The 23,807-nt window shown below is 43.8% G+C and overlaps 1 protein-coding gene across 9 annotated transcripts in view; it reads right to left on the bottom strand.

Annotated features, from left to right (window-relative positions):
- LOC143291670 (SCO-spondin-like) overlaps nucleotides 1-23,807 on the bottom strand; it is a 125,465-nt gene that overhangs the window by 20,472 nt on the left and 81,186 nt on the right. For 7 of the 9 annotated variants that reach the window (XM_076601678.1, XM_076601679.1, XM_076601677.1 and 4 more), the window contains exons 5-12: nucleotides 11,082-11,255; nucleotides 8,227-8,412; nucleotides 7,561-7,740; nucleotides 5,501-5,686; nucleotides 3,997-4,182; nucleotides 3,142-3,327; nucleotides 1,648-1,833; nucleotides 365-547 (exon numbers count right to left, since the gene is read on the bottom strand). In XM_076601678.1, the coding sequence (XP_076457793.1) occupies nucleotides 365-547; nucleotides 1,648-1,833; nucleotides 3,142-3,327; nucleotides 3,997-4,182; nucleotides 5,501-5,686; nucleotides 7,561-7,740; nucleotides 8,227-8,412; nucleotides 11,082-11,255 (1,467 nt within the window). The remainder of the gene's footprint in view (nucleotides 1-364; nucleotides 548-1,647; nucleotides 1,834-3,141; nucleotides 3,328-3,996; nucleotides 4,183-5,500; nucleotides 5,687-7,560; nucleotides 7,741-8,226; nucleotides 8,413-11,081; nucleotides 11,256-23,807) is intronic. The other 2 variants (XM_076601674.1, XM_076601680.1) reach the window with 2 other exon arrangements.

Genomic DNA, 23,807 nt, shown 5'->3' with positions numbered 1-23,807 from the left:
TGAATTTGTAACGTCCTTGACATTCAACAAAGAATTATCCCTAACAGATTGTTGCCACTGCCAAAACAACGCAAGCAAAAAAAACTGCTTGATGTGTGTGTGTGTGTGTGTGTGTGTGTGTGTGTGTGTGTGTGTGAGTGTGATGACAATCATCACGCAAGCAAGAGAAAAGCTGCAAATTCGATGGATTCTTCCCCTTATACAGCAAAGGAAAACACAAATATAGATTACACCCCTTTCAGTACCTTTCCAGCAGCTTAGCCTAAACACAAGGCTTTCATGTTCTTATTCGTGTATTTGTGATTTGATAAAAACAAACAAGTATCAGTAAAAATAACTGTTTTCGCTCCAGTCAAATCCTTACCACACCGTGGGCAAGGTATGCCCACGTAAGGCATCTGCTCAAAGTCAACCCCGGGACAAATCTTCTGACCACAGTCACGACCGAAGGCAGGGGGGCGGCAATTACGCCGACGCTCTCGAGAGTCGGGACCACAGGTGACACGCGGCTGGCTCCACGGACCCCAAGGTCCCCAGCTCCTGTCCACTGCACAGGAAGGAGGACGCTGTGTCAGTGTGGTCAGTCAACCCACCTGTCTGTCAGTGTCTGAGTGAGTGGATCAGTCCTGAGTGAGAACACTGGTCAGTGAGAGGATCCAAATCAATTGGTCAAACGAAAAAAAAAAAAGCAGAACATTTAATTTCATTTCATATGGATACTTAAACATAGCGCCTATCCTCGGTCGGAGATCAAGCTCTGAACGCTATACAAAGGAGGGGTCATTTGCACAACAAGCTGCCCACCTGGGTATAGCCGACTGACGTCTGCCATTCGGTGCTCATTATTGGGTGAAAAGAAATCAGCAATATTTGATGAAATAGCTATATATATATATATATGTATATGTACATATATACAATCATACGCACGCGCGCGCGCACACACACACACACACACACTGAACTTATCAGACAGTCGTTCCTGATTTTGCAAAGTGATCCAGACTGGGTATCACAGATGATTCCTGGAATGCCCTGGATTGAATAAAGTGGGGAGGGAATCTTCACAGTCATACCAATGATAGGTTGTAAGTCTTCCGGATTAAGCTGTATTTTCGGATCATGAATGGTTTATTTCGTTGAGGATCTGGCTCCAGAACATGTCTGGATTTGAAACGTCATGACCTCATTTTTTCTTGTTTGCAATTAAAAGAAAAGAAATGCAAATTCTGGACAGTCAAAAGCCATACTACATACAGGAGTAGGTAGCAGAATGGTTAAGATGCTCAGCTGCCAATATGCAGAGTCCGTGAGGGTGTGGGTTCGAATCCCTCTCTCGCCCTTTCTCCCAAGTTTGACTGGAAAATGAAACTGAGCGTCTAGTCTTTCGGATGACACGAGAAACCGAGGTCCCGTGCGCAGCACGCACTTGTCGCACTGAAAAAGAACCCATGGCAACAAAAGTGTTGTCCTCTGGCAAAATTATGTGAAAAGGAATCCACTCTGATAGGTACACAAATATATAAGCATGCACTCAAGCGTTGGATTATGCTGCTGTCAGGCATCTGCCCAGTGGATGTGGTGTAGCGTATATGGATTTGTCCGAACGCAATGACGCCTCCTTGAGAAAGTGAAACTGAAACTTACTGCACACAATGCATGGGATGCCCGTGTCGAAAGGCACGCGCTCTGAGTCAGGCCCAGGACACCTCTGCAAACCGCAGTCACGACCATAGGAAGGCGGGTTGCACGTGCGCCGACGCTCTCTGCTGTCGGTGCCACAGGTGGCACGCGGCTGGGTCCATGAACTCCAAGGGCCCCAGCTCCTGTCCTCTGCACATGGGAGATACCTGTGTCAGTGTGAACCCAGTCAAGCCATTCCTTCAGTCAGGGCAGGGAAAGCCGGAAGCAAATGGGTCACTGTGATTTATGCTCAACAAAATTACCACACAAAGAAAGAAAAGAACCACAACGACAACAACAACACAAAACTAAAATTAATTCATGGGTTGGTCACTCCTGCATTTCTGGACTGGAGCAGTTATATCAACCAACATCTGTATCCGTAGCTAATGAACTAACAGTGAAAGGTTGAATGGCAAGAAGCAATGTTATGTGTTCACTTGAAGGTGCAATAATAAAAAAAAATTAAAAAAAGGAAAATGTAATGCGAGATGAATACTTTATCTCATTCAAGAGTTCTCCACACACTGAACTGCTATCTTTTTGGCTCAAAACGTTAATGTGTTATAGCCCTGTGTTTCGGTTGTGTGTGTGTGTGTGTGTGTTTTCATGGGAAACTTCAACAAATTCATTTTCTCTGGTTTGAAATACTTTGCCTGCCAATATGCAATTTGGAAAGAAAGGAAAGAAAAGAAAACACGAGATAAACACTTTCCACTCTTATCAATAAGAGGTTGTGTGCATTCCAGATTAAACCGTATTTCCGGATCAAAGACGGTTCGTTTCCTTTAGCCTCCTGATCCGCAAGACTTTATTGAATCATTCTCTGTTCACTGGCAGACCGGATTTAAAGACAGCATAACACTATTTATTTGTCAGAAAAAAGATAACCTGGACAGAACAGAAACAATAATACTAACTACAGCAGCAACGTGTTAATTGCATACAAATATTCTTAATATATGGTATATGGGTACTGATTTAACAAAAATGTATATAGACAATTCCAAGCGAAATCTGAAATAAAGGTCAATGCTTTATCGTGACTTTTTTCCTTATACTGTTTTGCTGAAACGACCCTGGGCTTTGAACTTTTATCAGGTGATCGTGAAGGATACGACCAGAAATGGCTTACTGATAACTATACCAGCCTTCCGGGTGTCATTTCTTTTCCAATTGCGGTAGCTGAGCAAATGCCAATATCATTTTTTACCACACAGACAGACAGAGAGAGAAACACAGACACACACAACCCCAAAACACACACACACACACACACACTCATAAACCCACACAGATAACTAAAACTGGACTATCACACCCCCAGCACCCACCCACACACACACACACACGCACACACAATAATAATCACTTGATTGACGGCACGTGGGTCATCACTAACCAGCCTATCGCGATTACCCGTTACTCCTCACCCAACCATTCCGCTGAAAACCTCACCACATCGAATGCAGGGGATGCCAGTGTCGAAAGGAACGCGCTCGAAGTCAGGCCCACGACATCTCTGGCGACCGCAGTCGCGGCCATAGGTGGGAGGGCTGCACGTGCGCCGGCGCTCCCTGCTGTCCGCGCCGCACGTGACACGTGGCTGGGTCCATGAACTCCACGGGCCCCAGCTCCAGTCACCTGCACAAGGCGGGTCAAGTTCTTGTCGTCAACGTTCGCGTCAGTCGACCCAAGATGAAAAACTAAATGGCAATATTCAAAAGGATTATTGTTGGTAACAATGTTAACACCAAATATCCATTGGTCAGCCACATACCAAGTGCCTAAACACCAGCCTGTTATCGCCTCACCAGAAACGAACGACGAGATGATAAAAAGGGGCAAAAGGAAGGTGCGCAGCCCACTTTTGTGGTGGAATTTTAGTCGCTCGCAGAGCGAGATGTAGGTCATATGACGACATGGGCAGCCCACCACCGTAACTAGCTTCTCTGAGTTTGCACTGCCTTTGTTCGGACAACATTTTGACAGAGTTTACAAATGGATCAGTTCGATTACGTAATGGCAGCTTCTGACAAGAAACACACTCAAAATGAACACATAAGATTAAAGGAAATAATGGGTGCATTTATAAAACCAAATATATCTTGAAAACTTGCAAAAATATAGGAAGTGGAGACGCGCATGCGCACGCGGTTCTTGCTTAAAAAAATAACCAGGGAACCTCTACGAAAATCAGACGAAAGTGGGTCTGCACACCCTAATAATTATGAAAGGGATTATTGTTTTTAACAATCTTCACACACACACACACACACACACACACACACACAAATCAATTTAATTAATTACCGCAAGGAATGCACGGGACGCCCGTGTCGGCAGGTACACGCTCATATTCAGGCCCAGGACACGTCTGCAGACCGCAGTCACGACCATAGGTCGGCCGGTTGCAGCTTCGCCGACGCTCTCTGGTGTAGGGACCACACGTGACACGTGGCTGGCTCCATGCACCCCAAGGTCCCCAGGTCCTGTCCTCTGCACACAGAGGGGGGGTGAGGTGACTGCGTCAGTTTCTTCTTCTTCGTTCGTGGGCTGCAACTCCCACATTCACTCGTATGTACGCGAGTAGGCTTTTACATGTCTGACCGTTTTCACCCAGCCATGCAGGCAGCCATACTTCACCACCTTTAAACTCTACCCTTTACCAAACTCAACTCTAACCTTCTCCACCCTTCAAACTCAACTCCACCCTTCTCCACCCTTCAAACTCAACTCTTCCCTTCTCCACCCTTCAAACTCAACTCTACCCTTCTCCACCCTTCAAACTCAACTCTTCCCTTCTCCACCCTTCAAACTCAACTCCACCCTTCAAACTTAACTCTACCCTTCTCCACCCTTTAAACTCAACTCTACCCTTCAAACTCAACTCCACCCTTCAAACTCAACTCCACCCTTCTAACTCAACTCTACCCTTCTCCACCCTTCAAACTCAACTCTACCCTTCAAACTTAACTCTACCCTTCTCCATCCTTCAAACTCAACTCCACCCTTCAAACTCAACTCCACCCTTCTCTACCCTTCAAACTCAACTCCACCCTTCTCCACTCTTCAAACTCAACTCTTCCCTTCTCCACCCTTCAAACTCAACTCTTCCCTTCTCCACCCTTCAAACTCAACTCTTCCCTTCTCCACCCTTCAAACTCAACTCAAACCTTCGCCGCCCTTCAAACTCAACTCCACCCTTCTCCACCCTTCAAACTCAGCTCTTCCCTTCTCCACCCTTCAAACTCAGCTCTTCCCTTCTCCACCTTTCAAACTCAACTCAAACCTTCGCCGCCCTTCAAACTCAACTCCACCCTTCTCCACTCTTCAAACTCAACTCTTCCCTTCTCCACCCTTCAAACTCAACTCTTCCCTTCTCCACCCTTCAAACTCAACTCTTCCCTTCTCCACGCTTCAAACTCAACTCCACCCTTCGCAATACTTCAAACTCAACTCCGCCCTTCGCAATCCTTCAAACTCAACTCTACACTTCGCAATCCTTCAAACTCAACTCTACCCTTCTCCACCCTTCAAACTCAACTCCACCCTTCTCCACCCTTCAAACTCAACTCTACCCTTCTCCACCCTTCAAACTCAGCTCCACCCTTCTCCACCCTTCAAACTCAACTCTTCCCTTCTCCACCCTTCAAACTCAACTCTACCCTTCTCCACCCTTCAAAAACTCAACTCCCCTCCCCCCCAAAGCCCCCCCTCCTCCCCTTCGCCACCACCCTTTCAACCCCTCATCGTGCCCGATCCTGATATCCCATCACCCCCACCCCGAACCACCACCACCCCACCACCCTCTCACCGCAGTCGGGCGGGCAAGGTACGCGGGTGTCGTAGTAGGGGTCGTCTTCCTCCCGTGGTCCCTCGCACGGGCGTCCGCATTCGTTGGGCTGGGGACTGTCGCAGCGACGTCGGCGCGTGCGACGGCCCGTGCCGCACGAGACGGAGGGCATAGACCAAGGGCCCCAGTATCCCCAGTTGCCGTGCACTTTTTGAAGTTAAAGTCAAAGTCAGCACGCGCACGCACCCACGCGCACACCCACGCACAGAGTGAATCACGGTTTCAATTTCAGTTTCTCAAGGAGGCGTCACTGCGTTCGGACAAATCCATATACGCTACACAACATCTGCTAGGCAGATGACTGACCAGCAGCATAACCCAACGCACTTCGTCAGGCCTTGAGTGTATGCATATATATATATATATATATATATATATATATGCCTGTCAGAGTGGATTTCACCTACTTAATTTTGCCAGAGGACAACACTTTTGTTGCCATGGGTCCTTTTTTCTGTGCGCCAAGTGCGTGCTGCACACGGGACTTTGGTTTATCCTCTCATCCGAACGACTAGACGCTTACTTCGATTTTCCAGTCAAACTTGGGAGAAAGGGCGAGAGCAGGGATTCGAACCCAGACCTTCAAGAACTCTGCACTGGCAGGCGAGTGTCTTAACCATTCTGCCACATTCCTCCTTTCTCAGTGTGAATCACAGCAGGACGGTTAGGAAAGCTGGAACGGTTATTTCCATTCAGCCTCGTGTCGTTCATTTCTCTGTGTGGGCCGATTTTTTTTCTTTTCTTTTTAAGAAATCATAATGGGAAAAAACAACACCTTCAGTTGAAAAAGACGAGGAATTTTTTTTTCTTCTTTTCTTCTTTTTTTTCCAAGTCCATAAAACTTATTTTTCTTTATCTTTTCTTATATAACATATCTTTTAATGAATAACTTCAGTAAGATTCACTGTCTAAATACGATTTTTTTTTTCTATAATAATTCATAAAACAAAACGAACTACCATACAGATCAAAGTTTCTGATACCGGAAATGAAAATGTACACCCAAGAAGAAGTGGAGCAGAGGAAAAGAAGATGATGAGTAGCAACAGCTTAGTGAGGAGGAGGAGGAGGAGGAGGAAGAGAGAAGAGGAGGAACAGCAAATAGAGGACAATAAGGAAGAGAAGGACGAGGGGAAGGAAGAAGAGGAGTAGGAAGATGAGAAGGGGGAGGAAGAGAAAAATGAGGAGGAGGAGGAGGAAGAAGAAAAAAAGAGAAAAGAAAAGGAGGAACAGCAAAGGAAGGAGGGGGAAGAGGAGAAGGAAGATGAATAAGAGATACAGGGATAAACAGCTTAGTGAGGAGGAGGAAGAAGAGGAGGAGGAGGAGGAAGAAGAAGAGGAGGAGGAAGAGAGAAGAGGAGGAGGAAGAGAGAAGAGGAGGAAGAAGAAGAGGAGGAGGAAGAGAGAAGAGGAGGAGGAAGAAGAAGAGGAGGAGGAAGAGAGAAGAGGAGGAGGAAGAGAGAAGAGGAGGAAGAAGAAGAGGAGGAGGAAGAGAGAAGAGGAGGAGGAAGAAGAAGAGAGAGGAGGAGAGAGGAGGAGAAAGAGAGAAGAGGAGGAAGAAGAAGAGGAGGAGGAAGAGAGAAGAGGAGGAAGAAGAAGAGGAGGAGGAAGAGAGAAGAGGAGGAGGAGGAAGAAGAAGAGGAGGAGAGAAGAGAAAAGAGAAGCAACAGCAGGAGAAGAAGGAAGAGGACGGAAGATGAAGTGGAGCAAAGGGAGGAGGAAAGGGAAGAGGAGGAGGAGGAGGAAAAGGCAGATGAGAAGGAAGAGGAGGAGAAAGAGAGAAGAGAATAGAAAAGAAGAAACAGCAAAGGGAGGAAGAAGAGAAGAAGGAAGAGGAAGATGAAGAGGGTAAGGAAGAGAGGAGACGAAGGGATAAAGGGAAGAACAGGAGGAGGAGGAAGAGAGAAGAGAAGCAGCAGCAGGGGGAGGGAGGAGGAAGAGGATGAGGATGGAGAAGAGGAAGAAGAAGAAGACAAAGGGGAGGAGGAGGAAGAAGAGGGGAGGAGGAGGAGGAAGCTCACCACAACAATCGCGTCCGGTGCCGCACTCCTGACTCTCCACCGCCTCGCCGCTGCAGTGCTGCGGCGTCCAGTCGCACATCTCTCGTGGGCGGATGCATCGTCTCGTGCGCATCTGCGTGCTTCGGCCGCACGTGACCGGGCACCTGCTCCAAGGCTCCCATGGACCCCAGACGGGCACATCTGCACACAAGCGAGCGGGCGACTCTCTATATTGGCAGCTAAGCGTCTTAACCCCAACCATCGCAAATCCATTTTGCGTTCGGTGGGTCATGGAAACAAGAACATACCTACCGTGCACACACCCCCGAAAATTGAGTATGGCTGCCTACATGGTGGTGTAAATAAACAAAAAGACGGCCATACACGTAAAGTGTTACATGTGTGTATGTGTGTGTATATGTGTGCGTGCCTGAAATATGACTGAATGACACAGGGAGTGAATGATGATGAGCGCCCAATGGCAGCCATCAGTCAACTCAACCCAGTTAGGCAGCTTGTTGTGCAAATGACCCCCGAGTTTGTAAAGCGTAAAGCGCTTAGAACTTGATCTCCGACCGAGGACAGGCGATATACAAGTACCCATATCAAATCAAACCAAATCAAATCAACAGTCACAAGTCCATCGTCTTCACGAGACCAGATATGACAACTGGCTGGCTGACTTACCGCACTGTTTGGGTCGACAGGGCTGCAAGTTTCTGCACATTTCCGTCATGACGTCACTTCCTGGACACGAAGCACCACAGTGGTTGGGCCGAGGACTGTCACACTGACGCCTTCGCTCTCTCGTGCCGGAATCGCACGTGGCCGTGCAAGGCGTCCATTGGCCCCAATAGCCCCAGTTTCCGTCGACTGCCAGGGATCAACAAAGTATGGTGTATTATTCGTGCCCAAAACTACCTTTTTTGTTTCAGCCTTTCTGTTATTGATTTTCTGTCTGTCTTCCTATCCTCGCTCTCTCCGTCTCTCTCTCTCTTTCTCCGTCCCTCTCTCACTCCTTTTTTTTCTTTCTCCCTCTCTCTCTATCTCTCTCTCGCTTCTTTTTTGTTGTTGAGAACTTTCTTCGCTGTGCAGTTGCTCAAATTCACATTAAATTTCATTCATAACACTGTTATTAGTCTGTCTGTGGGTTGTTTTTCATTCTGTATCTGAGGTCATCGATCCTCAGTTTGGTTGTTTGCAGTAGCAAATTCGGGAGACTGAGTATTTTCGCTGTTTACTGTGGGGATACTTAAAAAAAGAGACCGCCTGTGTCTGTAAATAAAAAGCAACACTTGTTATTTGGTTACAAGAGACATATTGTTGGTTGGAAAGCACGGCGATAAGAAATTACTCATTCAACAAACAAACAAAAACAACAAGAACAACATAAATCACAAACACACAACACCTTGATATATCCATTTTATATCATACACTTCTGCCCATATCTCTGGATAAATAAATAAAGCCAACCAAATGATTCCAATGCAACGTAATCAACTATAGTGGTTAGATATTATGTCTTCTGTACGTCCCCGTAATGTCTGGTTTCTTCGACAATACAATGGTTCTGCTTCATTACACAAAACACGTGGTGGAAAGACAGCAAAAACTCAACGAAACGAAACAAATGCATTAACATTACACCTTCCCAGTGAAACAACGACCAAAAAAAAGCCAAACAGATAGCAAAAAAAAAAAATGAAGATTTTTTTTTTTCGTAAACATTATTTTGCAACCGACACAGAAAAGTTGCCCTCCCCCCTCCCCCGTCTAAATGCTAACTTCCCAACAACAACAACAGGAACACCGCTCTCCACGTCCCCCTTCAACACCCATCCCCACTACCCCCCAAAAAATCCCTTTTTCCTTCCTCTGAGAAACACATAAAAGGATATAACTTACCGATCAACAATTCGAATAACAAGTTTGAAAATAACAAAAATGAAAACGATAGTAATGATAATAATAATTCATGATAAGAAGAAGAACAACAACAACAAATAATAATAATAATGGAAAGCAAGAGAAAGGGCAAGATATATAGATATATATATATATATATTGCTGTGCTGGTCTTTAGGGTGATATTTTAATAGTTTCTGCGTTACACGATTATATGGAAGTGGTGTGTATTATGGTTATCTACGCTACAGATTATGATCACACACATGTTATATAATACAAACGGGTATGTTACTATCAGAACAGGCTGTTAATGCTAACAAATCATGCAACTAGTTAATTGACATCAAATACACTGAGAGTCGAATCGTGAGAGGAAAAAGCCTTCGTGAGTCAGTTGATACTCCAACAGGATCTGTCACACAAAACAGCCCCCCCCCCCCCCCCCCCACACACACACACACACACACAAACCACCCCCACTCCCCCACCCACACACACACACACACACACACACACACACCACAAAAGAAAAAAACCAAAACCAAATCAAACAACAATAACACAAAAAAACACAACCGAGCTAAACCAAACTTTTTTTTAATGATGATAATAATAAACAGAAACGCTTTAGCGATTCCTAGATTTTTGGTTTTTTGCTGTGTTATTCTTGGGGAAAGTTACGGAATTGTCATAACTCCAAAACACCATTTCCCATGTGATCGGTGAAATAATTCTGTAATCATAAATCGGCTAGAATATTAATTGATAATTTTGTCTGCACTTTTTTCTTTCAATCAAGTAAAGGTACCGTATATTAAACGAGAATTGATTTTTTTTAACACACAACTTCCGGTCAGTGTTTTTCCATCATGTTCGTTTGTTTCGAGAGCCAGCTCTAGCTCAGAATGCCTGTGGAGTTTATTCGGCGCTTTTCAAAAGTATGAAACGTGTGAAACTGCCATGGGCATGCATGAAAAACCATAAATTGAAGAACCAGGCACAATTCATGCAATCGTACACCGAAAACATGGACTGATTTTAAACAACAGAAACCGAGTTGTTGCTGCTTGCTCAGTTGCTACTCACAACTCTCTAAAAAAAAATATTAAAAAATTTAAAAAAAAAAAAAAACCATAACCGGAAACCCGAAACTACTTAGATCCTACTCGACAGGGCTCTTTCGATTTGTTTTCCGTCGCGTAGCGTACTTGTGTGCCTGTGTATAAGGACGGTGGGCGTGGATAGGGGGACGGGGGAGGTGGGGGGGGGGTAAGGAAGGGGCGGAGGGGGGGGGGGGTGACGGTTCACAAACGAAGCCGTATCGGAGTTGTTGTTGTTTTTTTCTTTTCGCTGGGATCGCTTATTCTTGCAGTCTGATGCTTTGAACGAAGACAGGTGAAGACGACGGCAGGCGTTCTTTCATCGTCTTTATTCCACCTTTTCTCTTTAGATAGACAGACAGGTAGACAGGTAGATAGATATATAGATTTTTTTAATTCACAACTTGATGCACTTAAGTGTGAGTGTGCGCGTGCGTGTGCGAGTTCTGTCGTTGTCGGTTATTTGTCAGGTACACCCCCACCCCTACCCCCCCAAAAAAAAAGAAAATGATCGAGAGACGACTACCTTACCACAGCACTCGAGCCCGCTGTAGCACGGCCTAGTGTCCTGTTCGGGCCCGTGACAGTGGCGGCCGCAGTGGTTGGGCGAAGGGTCGGAGCACGAGCGCATACGGGTCACCGTGCTCCTCCCGCACGTGACTGGGCACATGCTCCAAGAGCTCCACATGCTCCACTCGCCGTGAACTGTTGTCATACAGTACTAGTGTGGAGTGGGGGCATAGTGGGGTGGGGTCAAGGGGGAAGGTTTTGTTGTTGTTGTTGTTGTTGTGGGGGGACGGGGAGAGTTGGGGGGGGAAGGGGGTGATCGGTCGCCGAGTTGGTGGGTATTATATATGTTCGTGTATTATATAGATCTTTTTCTCCTTCAAAGCGTTCAGTGACTGTGCTCGAGTCAGGTGGTTTTATCATCATCGTTGCTGTTGTTGTCCGTGATGATGATGATGATGATGATGATGGTGATGGTGATGATGATGATGGGTTTTCGGGTGGGACTGAAATGGTGGCTTGATGGACAGCACTGATCAGTAAGTAGAGTCTTCTAACTTCTCCTTTTCTTCCTTCTTCTTCTTCTTCTTCTGCTGCTGCTGCTGCTTCTTTGACTATTCTCCTTTTCTTTGATCGTGCTAAATCTTCAACGCTGTCTCTCGCTGTCTTCTTCTTCTTCTTCTGCTTCTTCTTTGTCATCATATTCTTCTGCGCTGGCGTCCAATTCTTCGTCCAAAGACATTTCTATCTTTGTCATTTTTTTCTCTTCTTCCCTCTCCTGTTTTTGTTGTTGTTGTTGCTGTTGTTCTTGTTGGCATGAGATGATTTTTCCATGCACGCGCTGTTGTTTCCTTATTACCATTTTGTTAGGGTTTTTGGGGTTGTTGTTTTTTCTTGTTTAGTAAATTTCAAAGTGAGTTCCAGGCTTTGACATTGTGCCGACAAGACTTGGTGAACAGTTATGAGCGGCGCCCTAAAGACTCTTCGCAGAAGGAAGGATAGAGGAGATGGTAAAGAAGAAGAAGACGACGATGGAAGAGGAGGAGGAGGAAAAGAAAAAGAATAAGAGGGAGGAGGAGGGAGGGAAGTCGGAGAAGGAAGAGGAGAAGAAGGAGGAGGAGGAGAAGGAGGAGTAGGAGAAGAAGGAGGAGAAGGAGAAGAAGGAGGAGTAGGAGAAGGAGGAGGAGAAGAAGGAGGAGGAGGAGAAGAAGGAGTAGGAGAAGAAGGAGGAGGAGAAGAAGCAGGAGGAGAAGAAGCATGAGGATAAGGAGAAGAATTAGCAGAACAAGAACAAGAAATTTCAAATAGTGAACAGTCAGCGTCATGACTGATGGGTTTTTTGTGTATGGCCGGGTGCATCTCTCTCTCTCTCTCTCTCTCTCTCTCTCTCTCTCTTCTCTCTCTCTTTCTTTTTTTCATAGAGGTCTTGAGTTGGGGGACAGCAGTTATGTAATCTTTATATGATTGCTTTTTTTTTTTTTTAAACAAAACGCGCACACACACAAAAAAAAAAATCAAAAACCCACCTTCAGTTAGAAAAAAACAACAACAACAAAAACACAGATACAGCAGAATCACCATGTTACTGAAATGTATCAACAACACATCTGAAACAAAATAGTGGTGCAAGACACAGAGACATTATCACGTTGTTAGGAACAAGATGTACGTGCTGGTGCGAGCATACATACGTCTAACTATCAACCATGGGAGCACACTTTAAAAAATATCAAACCAGTATGAAATCCAATACTACACACGACAACATGTTAAACTTCATTCATTAAGGGGGTTAGTTAAAACTGCACATATTATATTCTACATGCTTTATCATCACATTACCAACAGCTACAACAACCACAACAACAAAGTCATCATAAACGCACACAATACCAACAGCTACAACAACCAGAACAATAACAACAAAGTCATCATAAACTCACACAATACCAACAGCTACAACAACCAGAACAATTACAACAAAGTCATCATAACAATTACAACAAAGCATCATAAACTCACACAGTACCAACAGCTACAACAACCAGAACAATAACAACAAAGTCATCATAAACTCACACAATACCAACAACTACAACAACCAGAACAATTACAACAAAGCCATCATAAACTCACACAGTACCAACAGCTACAACAACCAGAACAATTACAACAAAGTCATCATAAACTCACACAATACCAACAGCTACAACAACCAGAACAATAACAACAAAGTCATCATTATTATTACTGTCATCTTTCTCTACTCTTCTCTCTTCTACCCACCCCCTCCCTCTCTTTCTTCCTTCATCCTCCACATCTTTCTTTTATCTCTTTCACCCACATCCTTCTGTTCAGCATCGTCCCTCTTTTCCTTTCACCCCTCTTCCATCTTCTTATCCTGGTACTTCCCTCTTATCTATATCTTCGTTCTCTCCCCTTTTTATCCTTCTTCTTCCCTCTTTTCCTCTGCTTATCCTGGTACTTTCCTCTTATCTATATCTTCGTTCTCTCCCACCCCCCACCCCCTTTTTTTTCTTCTTCTTCTACCCTCTTTTCCTCTCCTTCCCTCCTTTCTTCTTCTTTCATTTCCTCTTCTTTCCTTCCTCGACACTCCTCTGCTGACTACCTTCCCTCTTTTCCTTTCACCCCCTTCCCTCTTTATTCATTTCTTTCTTTCTTTCTTTCTTTTTCTCGTCATCTCCGCTATTTTACCTTTCTCTTCTTCCTTTCACCTTCTGTTCACCCCCTTTCTTCTGTTCCTCTTCTTCCCTTCTTTTCTCTTCCTTTCCTGGTACTTTCCTCTTATCTATATCTTCGTTCTCTCCCCCTTTTTATCCTTCTTCTTTCCTCCTCTCTTCCTCTTCCACCTCCTCCACTTTCTTTCCTCTACGCTCCTCTGCTCCCCAACTTCCGTCTTTCCCCTCTTCTTCCCTGTGTTACTCTTTTTTCCTCTTTTTTCTTTCCTCTTCATCCCTGTGCTAACTACCTTCCCTCTTCATTCTTCCCCCACCCCCACCCCCCATTTTTTCTGTTTTTGGTTATGTTACTCCATTCCTTAAGTCTCCTCCCTCTTTTTCCCCAAACGCTCCCTCCTTCAGTCACCACTTTTTGTAGTCCCCCCCCGCCGCCACCCCCCCGCCCACCCGGCCCTCCCCCTTCCCGCCCCCCTTCTTTCTATTAGTATTAGTATCATTACCATCATTATCATCATCATTCGTGTTTTTCATTGCTTTTACAACTGGTGCTGCTGTTGTTGTTTTAGCTATTGTTGCTGCTGCTGTTCTTAAAGGCAGGTTATATTGATAATGTGTTGTTTTGTTTGCATGTTTGTTTGTTTTTTCTAACAGTCATCATCGTCGCCATCATCATCACCGTCACCATCATCACTTTTGATGTCATTATTATTATTATCACAACAAGAGTGCTTCTTCTATGACTGTGTGTAAGTAAACCGTGGAAATACGTTTACAGAAGAAGCAGAAGACGACGACGAAGAGGATCAAGAAGAAGAAGGAAAAGAGATTATTTCCCTTGAGTGAACTGACTGCCTTCATGCTGTTAGTGCTTGGTGACCTGAGAGAAGAATGAAGCAAAGATGGTGATTCTGAGGAAGAAGAAGAAGAAAAAAAGGAGAAGATGATGATTAGGATTAGGATGATGATGATTAGGATGATTAGGGTGGTGATTAGAATGATTCGGGTGATTAGGATCATGATGATGGTGATGATGATGATGATGATGATGATGATGGTGATAATGATGATGATAGTAATGACGATGACGATGATGATGATGACGACGATGACGAAGAAAAGGAAGCTTTCATGCTGTTAAAACTTGGCAAAATCATGCGTGTGAGAGTTCGCAAAAAAGAAAGAAAAAGAATTCCATTCTATTCTGATTGTGCAAAGAGGGTGTGTGCGGCTGTGCAAGAAGTTATTGACATCTGTGCATACTGGGTGGATTTAACTGTTGCCAAGACGGTGGTTCTATAAAAACCGTGCAAAGACGGCAGCTCCAACTGTGCAAAGAATGGCTGTGACTGAGCAAAGAGGGTGGTTCTAAAGGTGCAAAGAAGGTGTTTGTGATTGTGCAAAGAAAAGAAGAAAAAAAAACTATAAAAAAAAAAGAAAAAAAAAAAGGTTCTCGTGATAAAGAAATGACTAGGATGACAAAGATACGTATGAAAATGGAAACAGCATAAAACAGAAAATTAAAATTAAAAACATAAATAAATAGAGATGAAAAACACCTTTTCAATGAAACAAAAAACAAAACACCAAAAAAATGAAAAGGAAACGGAAAGTGGTAAAAAAAATTACAAAGTAAAAATAATTCATACATTCAATAAAATATATATATATAAATTGAAAAGAAAAAAAGTAATAAACACACACACACACACACACACACACACACACACACACACACAGAGTCTGTAAACAAAATCAAACTTCCACCAAACTCGGCCCTCGGATGAGTCAAGCCAAAAGCGAAATTACCCAAATACACATTAAGTTAAAAACAAAAACAAACAAACAAAAACCCCAAAAACCCAAAATACACTCCCAAAACACAAAAGCTACAAATATGCATGAAACACACACACACTCTCTCTCTCTCTCTCTCTTCTCATTGTCTTTCTCACAAATACAATCCAATCTAAGAACCCAAACTTGCCAAAACAACACAAATACGCATTAACAAATAAGCAAAACATTAGTGTCTAAAAACCCAAATTCAAACAAAAAAAACTACCAAAAAACCAAAACAAAAAACCCAAATGAACACCCACTCTATGTGCTACAAATCAACCAAGCCTTTAAAAAAAATATTTTAAAAAAAAAAAAAAGCGATTCCCCGATCCCCCACCCCCATGCCCCCTTTTTTTCTTTTTTCTTTTTTTTTTTCAAGGGGGAAACAAAATAAAAAACAAAGCACAACAAATACTACTCGCGCCACTCACTACAGCAATCTCCATCAGAGTCGCACGGGCGCGTCTCTTTGTTCGGGCCCGGGCAAGTGCGCCCGCAGTCGTTGGGCGCGGGGTTGCTGCATATGCGCGTCCTCTCTTGCATGCCGGGACCGCAGGAGGCGGAACAAGGCGTCCAGGGAGTCCACTCTGACCAGCTTCCGTTAACTGAATGGAGGAGGGTTGGTGGAGATGTGTGCGTTGGGAATCGTGAGAAACGGAAGGTAAAAGTAGGAGGTAAGGGAAATCGAGTGGTGGGAGGGGGACGGGAGGCGGAGGTGGTGGTGTGGGAGAGGTGTGGGGGGAGAGTGCGTGCGTGTGTGTGTGTGTGTGTGTGTGTGTGTGTGTGTTAGAGCGGAGGTGGGACAGGGGGTAGAAAGTGGGGGTGGAGGTGGATTGCTGGCAGCAGGGCAGGAGGGTATGATGTCGATTTTTTTTTTTTCTTTTTCTAAATTACGTAGGGTTTTTTGGTTTTTGGGGGGTTCTTGTTTTTGTTTTTGTTTGGGTTTTTTTTGTGTTTTGTGTGTGTGTGTGTGTGTGTGTGTGTGTGTGTGTGTGTGTGTGTGTGTGTGTGTGTCTGTTTTCTGATGAGAGACACGCAAGCACTTACGCATGCACGCTCACATGTACATACAAACACAGGGTCACTGACGGGGCTTGGGAAATGTCTACAGGGATACAATGTCCGCCCGTCCCCCCCCGGGGGGTTAAACAAACAACGCTTCCGAGAAACCAACGACACCAACACCATGAACTCTAGAAATACTTAGTGTACTTTGTGAAGGCGGGTTTTCGAGCAGAAATTTGCGAACCAGTATATTCTTCTTCTTAATCCCACATAATCACCTTTTAAATATCCGCTGATTCAGTTCATGAAAGTTACCTTCATTTGTTGTTCATGAACGCTTATATAATGACCTTTGAATTGTCCACTGTTTTATTTCTTGAAAGTGATTTTCAATCGTTGTTCATGGACGCTTTTTTTCAACATGTGTCATTTGACGGAATTCATTGTGTAATCTGAGGTTTATATTTTTTTAGAAAACCATCCTTTTTCATGCACACTGGTCAGATTGTCCATGTCATATTCCACGTCCTTAAATGGCAGGTTCGCAGAATTAATCGTTTTGGATAGATCAGTTCAATTAATCGCGCGTTTAATTAATTAATCGTTCAATTAATTGTTGCCATTTCTCCAAACCACGAAAGCCATAATCATGAATCAGAGAGATGAGATGTTATAATTATGAAACAAGTTCTGGATCAGGAGATTTCACTCAAGGTGGATAACTCTCGACGACAGCCGACTCCGGGCTCTCTCGTGATTTTTCGACAAACATCGGCAACTAACTGGCTCTGATCAAAAGTTGCAGTCTTTTCTTCTTTTTTTCTTTTAAACATCTGCGCCCGTTGAAAGTTTTGGAAGACTACTCTCAACTCGTCGATGTTCTTGTTGCATGTCATAATGCACATCAGAAATGACGCTTCAATATCTGTCTTTTCTTCTTTTCTGATTCACAGAGACATTTTTTAGCTTAATGATTTTTCAACGAACACAAGAAGGCGCCACTCTGTGTGTGGCGTCGTGGGGGGGGTGGAGGGGGACTGACGACAAGGTTAGGTGTGGGGAGGGGGAAGGGAACTGGAAACTGAAGACTGAAGTCAAAAAAGTCTAATCTCAATTCTGGATCATGAACGTTTTTGTTTTGTTTGTTTGGTTGTTTTGATTGTTGTTGTTGCCGTTGCTGGTTTTCAAAACGACAAAATAAACAGAAGTATGTACATTAGCTTTTCATGTGACTGTAATTATATACCTTCACTGCAGTAGCGAAATGTGCAAAATGGAAGTCGACTGCGTGCACTGCCGATATTTCCATATTCAGCGTAGGATGCGACATATAAACGCAAGAAGATATATAGAGAGAGAGAGACTACCTACTATACAGGTAGCCGGGGAGTACGGGATAAATATACGAGATATATGCTCTTATTTTCTTATACAAGAGCTATGTTCAAAAGATGAACCGATTTTTTATAACGGTACCATTTCCCTAGGTGAAACTTCACTGCTATTCCTGTACATCCATATCTGTTCTTATTTTCTAATACCAGAGCTATGTTCAAAATATGAATCGCACAGCACACAAATATATAGATATATATGCATGCACTCTAATGACTATACAGCGCGTTGGGCAATGCCGTAGTCAAGCATCTGCCAAGCAGATGTAGTGCAGCGTACAATGGATTTGTATGACCGCAGTCGGGTCGCAGACACCAGAGCATGTGCTACAGTTCTGCCCAATCTTGGTGCACTGAGGAGGAAGACCTGGCCATGTATGGTGGAACACCGCGAGAAACTCTGGGGACCACCTGCTGCACTGCGGAGGAAGGCGGACTTCGCGCTGCAGACCGGATGGACAATCTGACAGCATGACCCGGGAAACGCGGAAGAAGAAGACGTATAACCACGGTGATGCCTCCTTGAGAAACTGAAACTTGAATATTAATTAACTCTCTCAATACGAACGGCGAAAGAGGACGACGTTAACAGCGTTTCACCCCAATTATCATCATCAAAATATTGCAAGCGGAAGGCTCTTATACTGAAGAGGTGAATGTTGACAAAGAATACCACAATTCTGACGACGGAAGCTAAAGGCTGGGTCCTTCAGACACCCACTGGACATCCGAGGGGTCTGTGTAGAGGAGAAGAGAGGACTGGCCGTACTGAGTGAGTTAACTGGGCCAACGAACAGCGCACAATGCGGCAATTACATGGACCCTCCCCCTCCCTTGGCCCCTGTAGATTTCCGAACATACCCCTATGAATAAACGCTGCCGGCCCCAAACGTTCAGAAGCAGATCCAGGCCTTCCGACTGCAGCGCCAAGACTTCCAACACCATTGTGTGGCAAATCGCAGCCGTCAGTCGGCTCTACCCAGGTAGGCAGCCTGTTGTGCAAATGACCCCGAGTTTGTAAAGCGTTTAGAGCTTGGTCTCCGACCGAGGATAGGCGCTATCCAAGTATTCATATCATCACCATCGTCTGTCCCCGCAGACTACTCAGACCTCTCTACAAAACCTGTTCAGGAGCAAAGGCAGATCAAAACTCCTTTCGGGAACTGCAGCAACTCGGGAGCAGCAGCAAGGAGTTTGTTCGTTCGTTGATTCGCTCGCTCGCTCATTCGTTCTTTCGTTTATCACCTGCCCAAGCTCAAGAACGGTCGAACCAGTACATCCCACGTCCGGCACAGCAACAGTACTTCAGCAGACGGCAGTGCGGTCGAGAAGAAAAGCCAGGATCCTCACCCCTTGGCAGAAATCAGGAACTGAACCTCGGAACACCAGTAGAACAGCCAGGACTTCCCCATCAGAACGCCAGAAGAACAGCCAGGATTTCACCCTCAGAACGCCAGAAGAACAGCCAGGAATTCACCCTCTGAACGCCAGAAGAACAGCCAGGAATTCACCCTCAGAACGCCAGAAGAACAGCCAGGAATTCACCCTCAGAACGCCAGAAGAACAGCCAGGAATTCACCCTCAAAACGCCAGTAGAACAGCCAGGACTTTACTATCGGAACGCCAGAAGAACAGCCATGATTTCACCCTCGTCAAAAGAACAGCCAGAACTTCACCATCGGATCGCCAGAAGAACAGCCAGGACTTCGCCCTCAGAACGCTAAAAATACAGCCAGGACATCACCCTGAGAACGTCAACAGAACAGCCAGGACTTCGCCCTTAGAACGCTAAAAAAAACAGCCAGGACATCACCCTGAGAACGTCAACAGAACAGCCAGGACTTCGCCCTCAGAACGCCAGAAGAACAGCCAGGATTTCACCCTCGTCAAAAGAACAGCCAGGACTTTACTATCGGAACGCCAGTAGAACAGCCAGGACTTCACCCTTGAAACGTCAGAAGAACAGCCAGGACTTCACCCTCAGAACGCCAGAACAGCCAGGACTTCACCCTCGTCAAAAGAACAGCCAGGACTTCACCCTCAGAACGCCAGAAGAACAGCCAGGATTTCACCCTCAGAACGCCAGAACAGCCAGGACTTCACCCTCGTCAAAAGAACAGCCAGGACTTCACCATCGGATCGCCAGAAGAACAGCCAGGACTTCACCCTTGGAACGTCAGAAGAACAGCCAGGACTTCGTCCTCAGAACGCTAAAAAAAAAAAAAAAAAAAAACCAGCCAGGACATCACCCTGAGAACGTCAACAGAACAGCCAGAACTTCGCCCTTAGAACGCTAGAAAAGGAGCCAGTACTTCGCCCCCCTTCAGACAGCCAGAGCTCGCCAGAGGAACCTCACATCCGTACAGACACACATCCAGGACTCCCAACATCGAGCAACGCAACCTCCAACGAACCAAGGTTCGAACCGTGAACAACTTGAACTTCATGCCAATGCGTCTTTAAACTCTACTTGATTAGTGGAGGGGACAGATTTCCCAGACTTCAAGGGGGTGGGTAGGGGGCGGTGGTGGATAGGGGGGTTGGAGGGGGGTGGATTCTTGTGGCTTGGACACGATCGGTAAAACTAAAGCAGTCATTCTTTGTTCTTCGCTTCAGATCAACATTCGGCCATTATCTGGAATAAAATTGAAAATATAAAAATTTATAATTAAAAAAAAAAAGGATGGAGAAATGCTCATTTTTAACTCGTTCAAAACTATAACCCAAAGCCGCTTTGCTGATGGAGTCTTTTTGAAGAAGAATCGCGGAATCCATTACAATTCGTGTCTGCTGTTCGACTGAGCCATGTATAATTATACAGATGATATACACCTTTGTCCGCTTTGTCAAACGCGCGCGCGCGTGTGTGTGTGTGTGTGTGTGTGTTTGTGCTGGTTGTCTTAAAAGCGTGTCATCCCTCGGAGATGTCCCCCGTCGTCAGCTGGACGGCAAACAAACGGACCGATCTACTTGTAGGCTGAATCGGGAATCACAAAATTCACGTTAGTCAAGGAAAGCACGTGGTATCAAGTTAGTAATCATAAGCTTTTATAAACCGAGCATCGTATCAGGCAGCATAAAAGCACCGCAAGCCTGCAAGCAAGCTAAACAAAAACTCTTCTTTTCGCCTTCCTTCTTTGTAGCGCTGCGCATATATATATATATATATATATATATATATATATATATATATATATATATATATATATATATATTCTTTCATATAAGTATATATTCTTCTTCTTTTTCTTAATCGGTCTTTTTTGCATCAAAGCATTGAAAGGGACTTTTAATTTCAATTCAAGGGCTGACAGAACCTTTCTTTGAACCACCAGTTTTGCTTTGCCTTGCCTTACCATCATCAAATTGTCATTGTTTCCTGTGTGGAAAAAAAATAATTACTGATGCCCCTATCAGTTCAGACAGCACATTTTATCATTTTTATAAAAAGAAATAACTATAACTATAAAGTCATGTTTGATTCTTTTTTCTTTTTTTTTAAATATGTTGCTGATACTTTGAGTGGATTTGGATCCATAACATTTACACGTACTGTTTTAAGGACACAAAAAAGGGTTCTATAATGTTTTAAAGAATCCCAATGTTTTAAATGATATCCATCAAGAATCAGCCTGATATACCTAAATACCTGATTTACTTTTTTCTTTTTAACGAAATGCTTCGTTCAGAGCATACCCGTCACACCAGGCAACACTGGATAGAATTTTTTTAAATGCACATTTATCTAATATGTAGACTAATTATACAGACCATAAACCTTGGATAACTATTACCAACGCTTCCTTTTTGATTTTTTTTTTTTCTCTTTTTCTTTTTTCTTTTTTCCCCCCCTTCTTTTCTCCACAACACGAACAGGGCGAGAACACACGCGTAAATTCTAGAGAAAAAAAAAAAGAAGTGCCAAAGCCCTTTGAAAAAGACATGATTTGAAGCGCATCTATTGAAATACGAGCGTGGTAAGGTAAAGCTCGGGGTCAGGGGGGTGGGGGGTGGGGGGTTGAGGGTCGGGGAAGGGGGTTGGGGTTGTGGGAGGTGGGGGGTGTGGGGGTAGCAGTGGTGACTAGCCTATTCTTCCATTCATTTAAAAAATAAGAATAAAAAAAAATATATATGTATATATATAAAGGAAGAAGAAGCTGATGGACAAGTGTTCTCTTCAATCCTGGTGTGTGTGTGTGTGTGTGTGTGTGTGTGTGTGTGTGTGTGTGTGTGTGTGTGAAAGCGAGAGCGTATGTGTTCCATTTGTCTCCCCTGTCCATCCGCCCAGTTATTTTATTTGTGTTTTTTTTTGTTGTTTTTGTTTTTTTTTGAAGAACTCTAAATGACTATATCTGTCAATCGAGTTCTACTATTTATTTACTATATTGAATGCTTTCAAACTGGTTACTGCAGTAGACATTTACCTCTTTAAATTTTCTCCGTTTTGGGCTATTAATATGACCAAGATGTTGCTGTTGTTGTTGTTATTATCCTCTATGTTAGTATTGTTGTTATTTTGTTGTTGTTGTTGTTGTTTGTGTTGTTATCGTTCTTCTTGACCTAATTCTTGTTTTTCCTCTCCTTATTGCTAGCACACTGCTATACCTCGTTTGTGAGACATTTCCCATGCCGTAAAAACTAGTTATAAAGAGTTATAACTATGTAGAATGAGGTTTGAGGGGGAAGGGGGGAGGGGGGGACTAGGGGGGGGGGGATTGCGGAAGGTGTGTAGATGAAAAGGGGGTGCATATCAAAAAGAAAAAAAAATCCAAAAGAAAAAAGCTTGAGCCCACAGCACACACACACACACACACACACACACACACACCGCGCAAAACGCACGCCGCAGCACTACTGCAAATAAAAGTTTAAAGAACAAAATTGTTCGCCCCATCAAGTTACACGCTTCATCTACGAAAACTACATTGCAGTCAAGCGAATTCCATCATAAATCCTCAAAACAAAACAAAAAGTAAACTAACACACATTCATAAAAAAAAAATCATAAAGAAACAAAAGTAAACCAATAAACAACAAAAACAAAAAATAAGTATAAAAAAGCGGAAAAAAAACAAATAGATAAATGAACAAATACATAAACAAACATAAAGTAACACCATGGAGTAACCAGAGAGACACAATGATCACGATAAAAATGATAATGATAACGATAAGGATGGAAAAACCGAAATATGAATGTGTATGAAATATATAGCGATGAACCCAATGAGATAGCTCATATGACTTTGATGAACAGCTGAGAAGTATAACGTGTGTGTGTGTGTGTGTTTGAATAAATAAAGAATCATATTTACCATCCATCTACTGTTACAAATCGAGCATGTACAGAGAAGAAATAACAATAAATCGTTTTAAATTTCTAAACAAACAAAAAAAAAACACCCCAAAAAGAACCCTCGGAAACAAAGTCCTGAGAAGAAAAAGGCATGACATTAATCAGTCCATCAACCAACCAAACAACATGGACAATTTTCTTCTTTAACCCGTGCATGACAGCGAACTAGTTAACAAATTAAGAAATCAAACAAAACAAAGCGAGCAGATTAATTCAAACAAATTTTTAAAAAAGCAAAAACAGCTAAAACAACTTGTTTAATTTGTTGAAACAGACTAGTCATCGATTCAAAGAACAGCAACGGCACACACACACACACACACACACACACACACACACACGTCATACAATCCACCCACCTAACCCATACACACACCACAACTCTCCTAAACGTCGTCTCACATTTACAACAGCTCTCCTCTTTAAAGGTCCTCTCACACTCACCACAGATCTCTCT

Source organism: Babylonia areolata, chromosome 17, assembly GCF_041734735.1.
Source record: "Babylonia areolata isolate BAREFJ2019XMU chromosome 17, ASM4173473v1, whole genome shotgun sequence".
NCBI lineage: Eukaryota > Metazoa > Mollusca > Gastropoda > Neogastropoda > Buccinidae > Babylonia > Babylonia areolata.
This window is presented reverse-complemented; position numbering and strand designations above follow the sequence as displayed.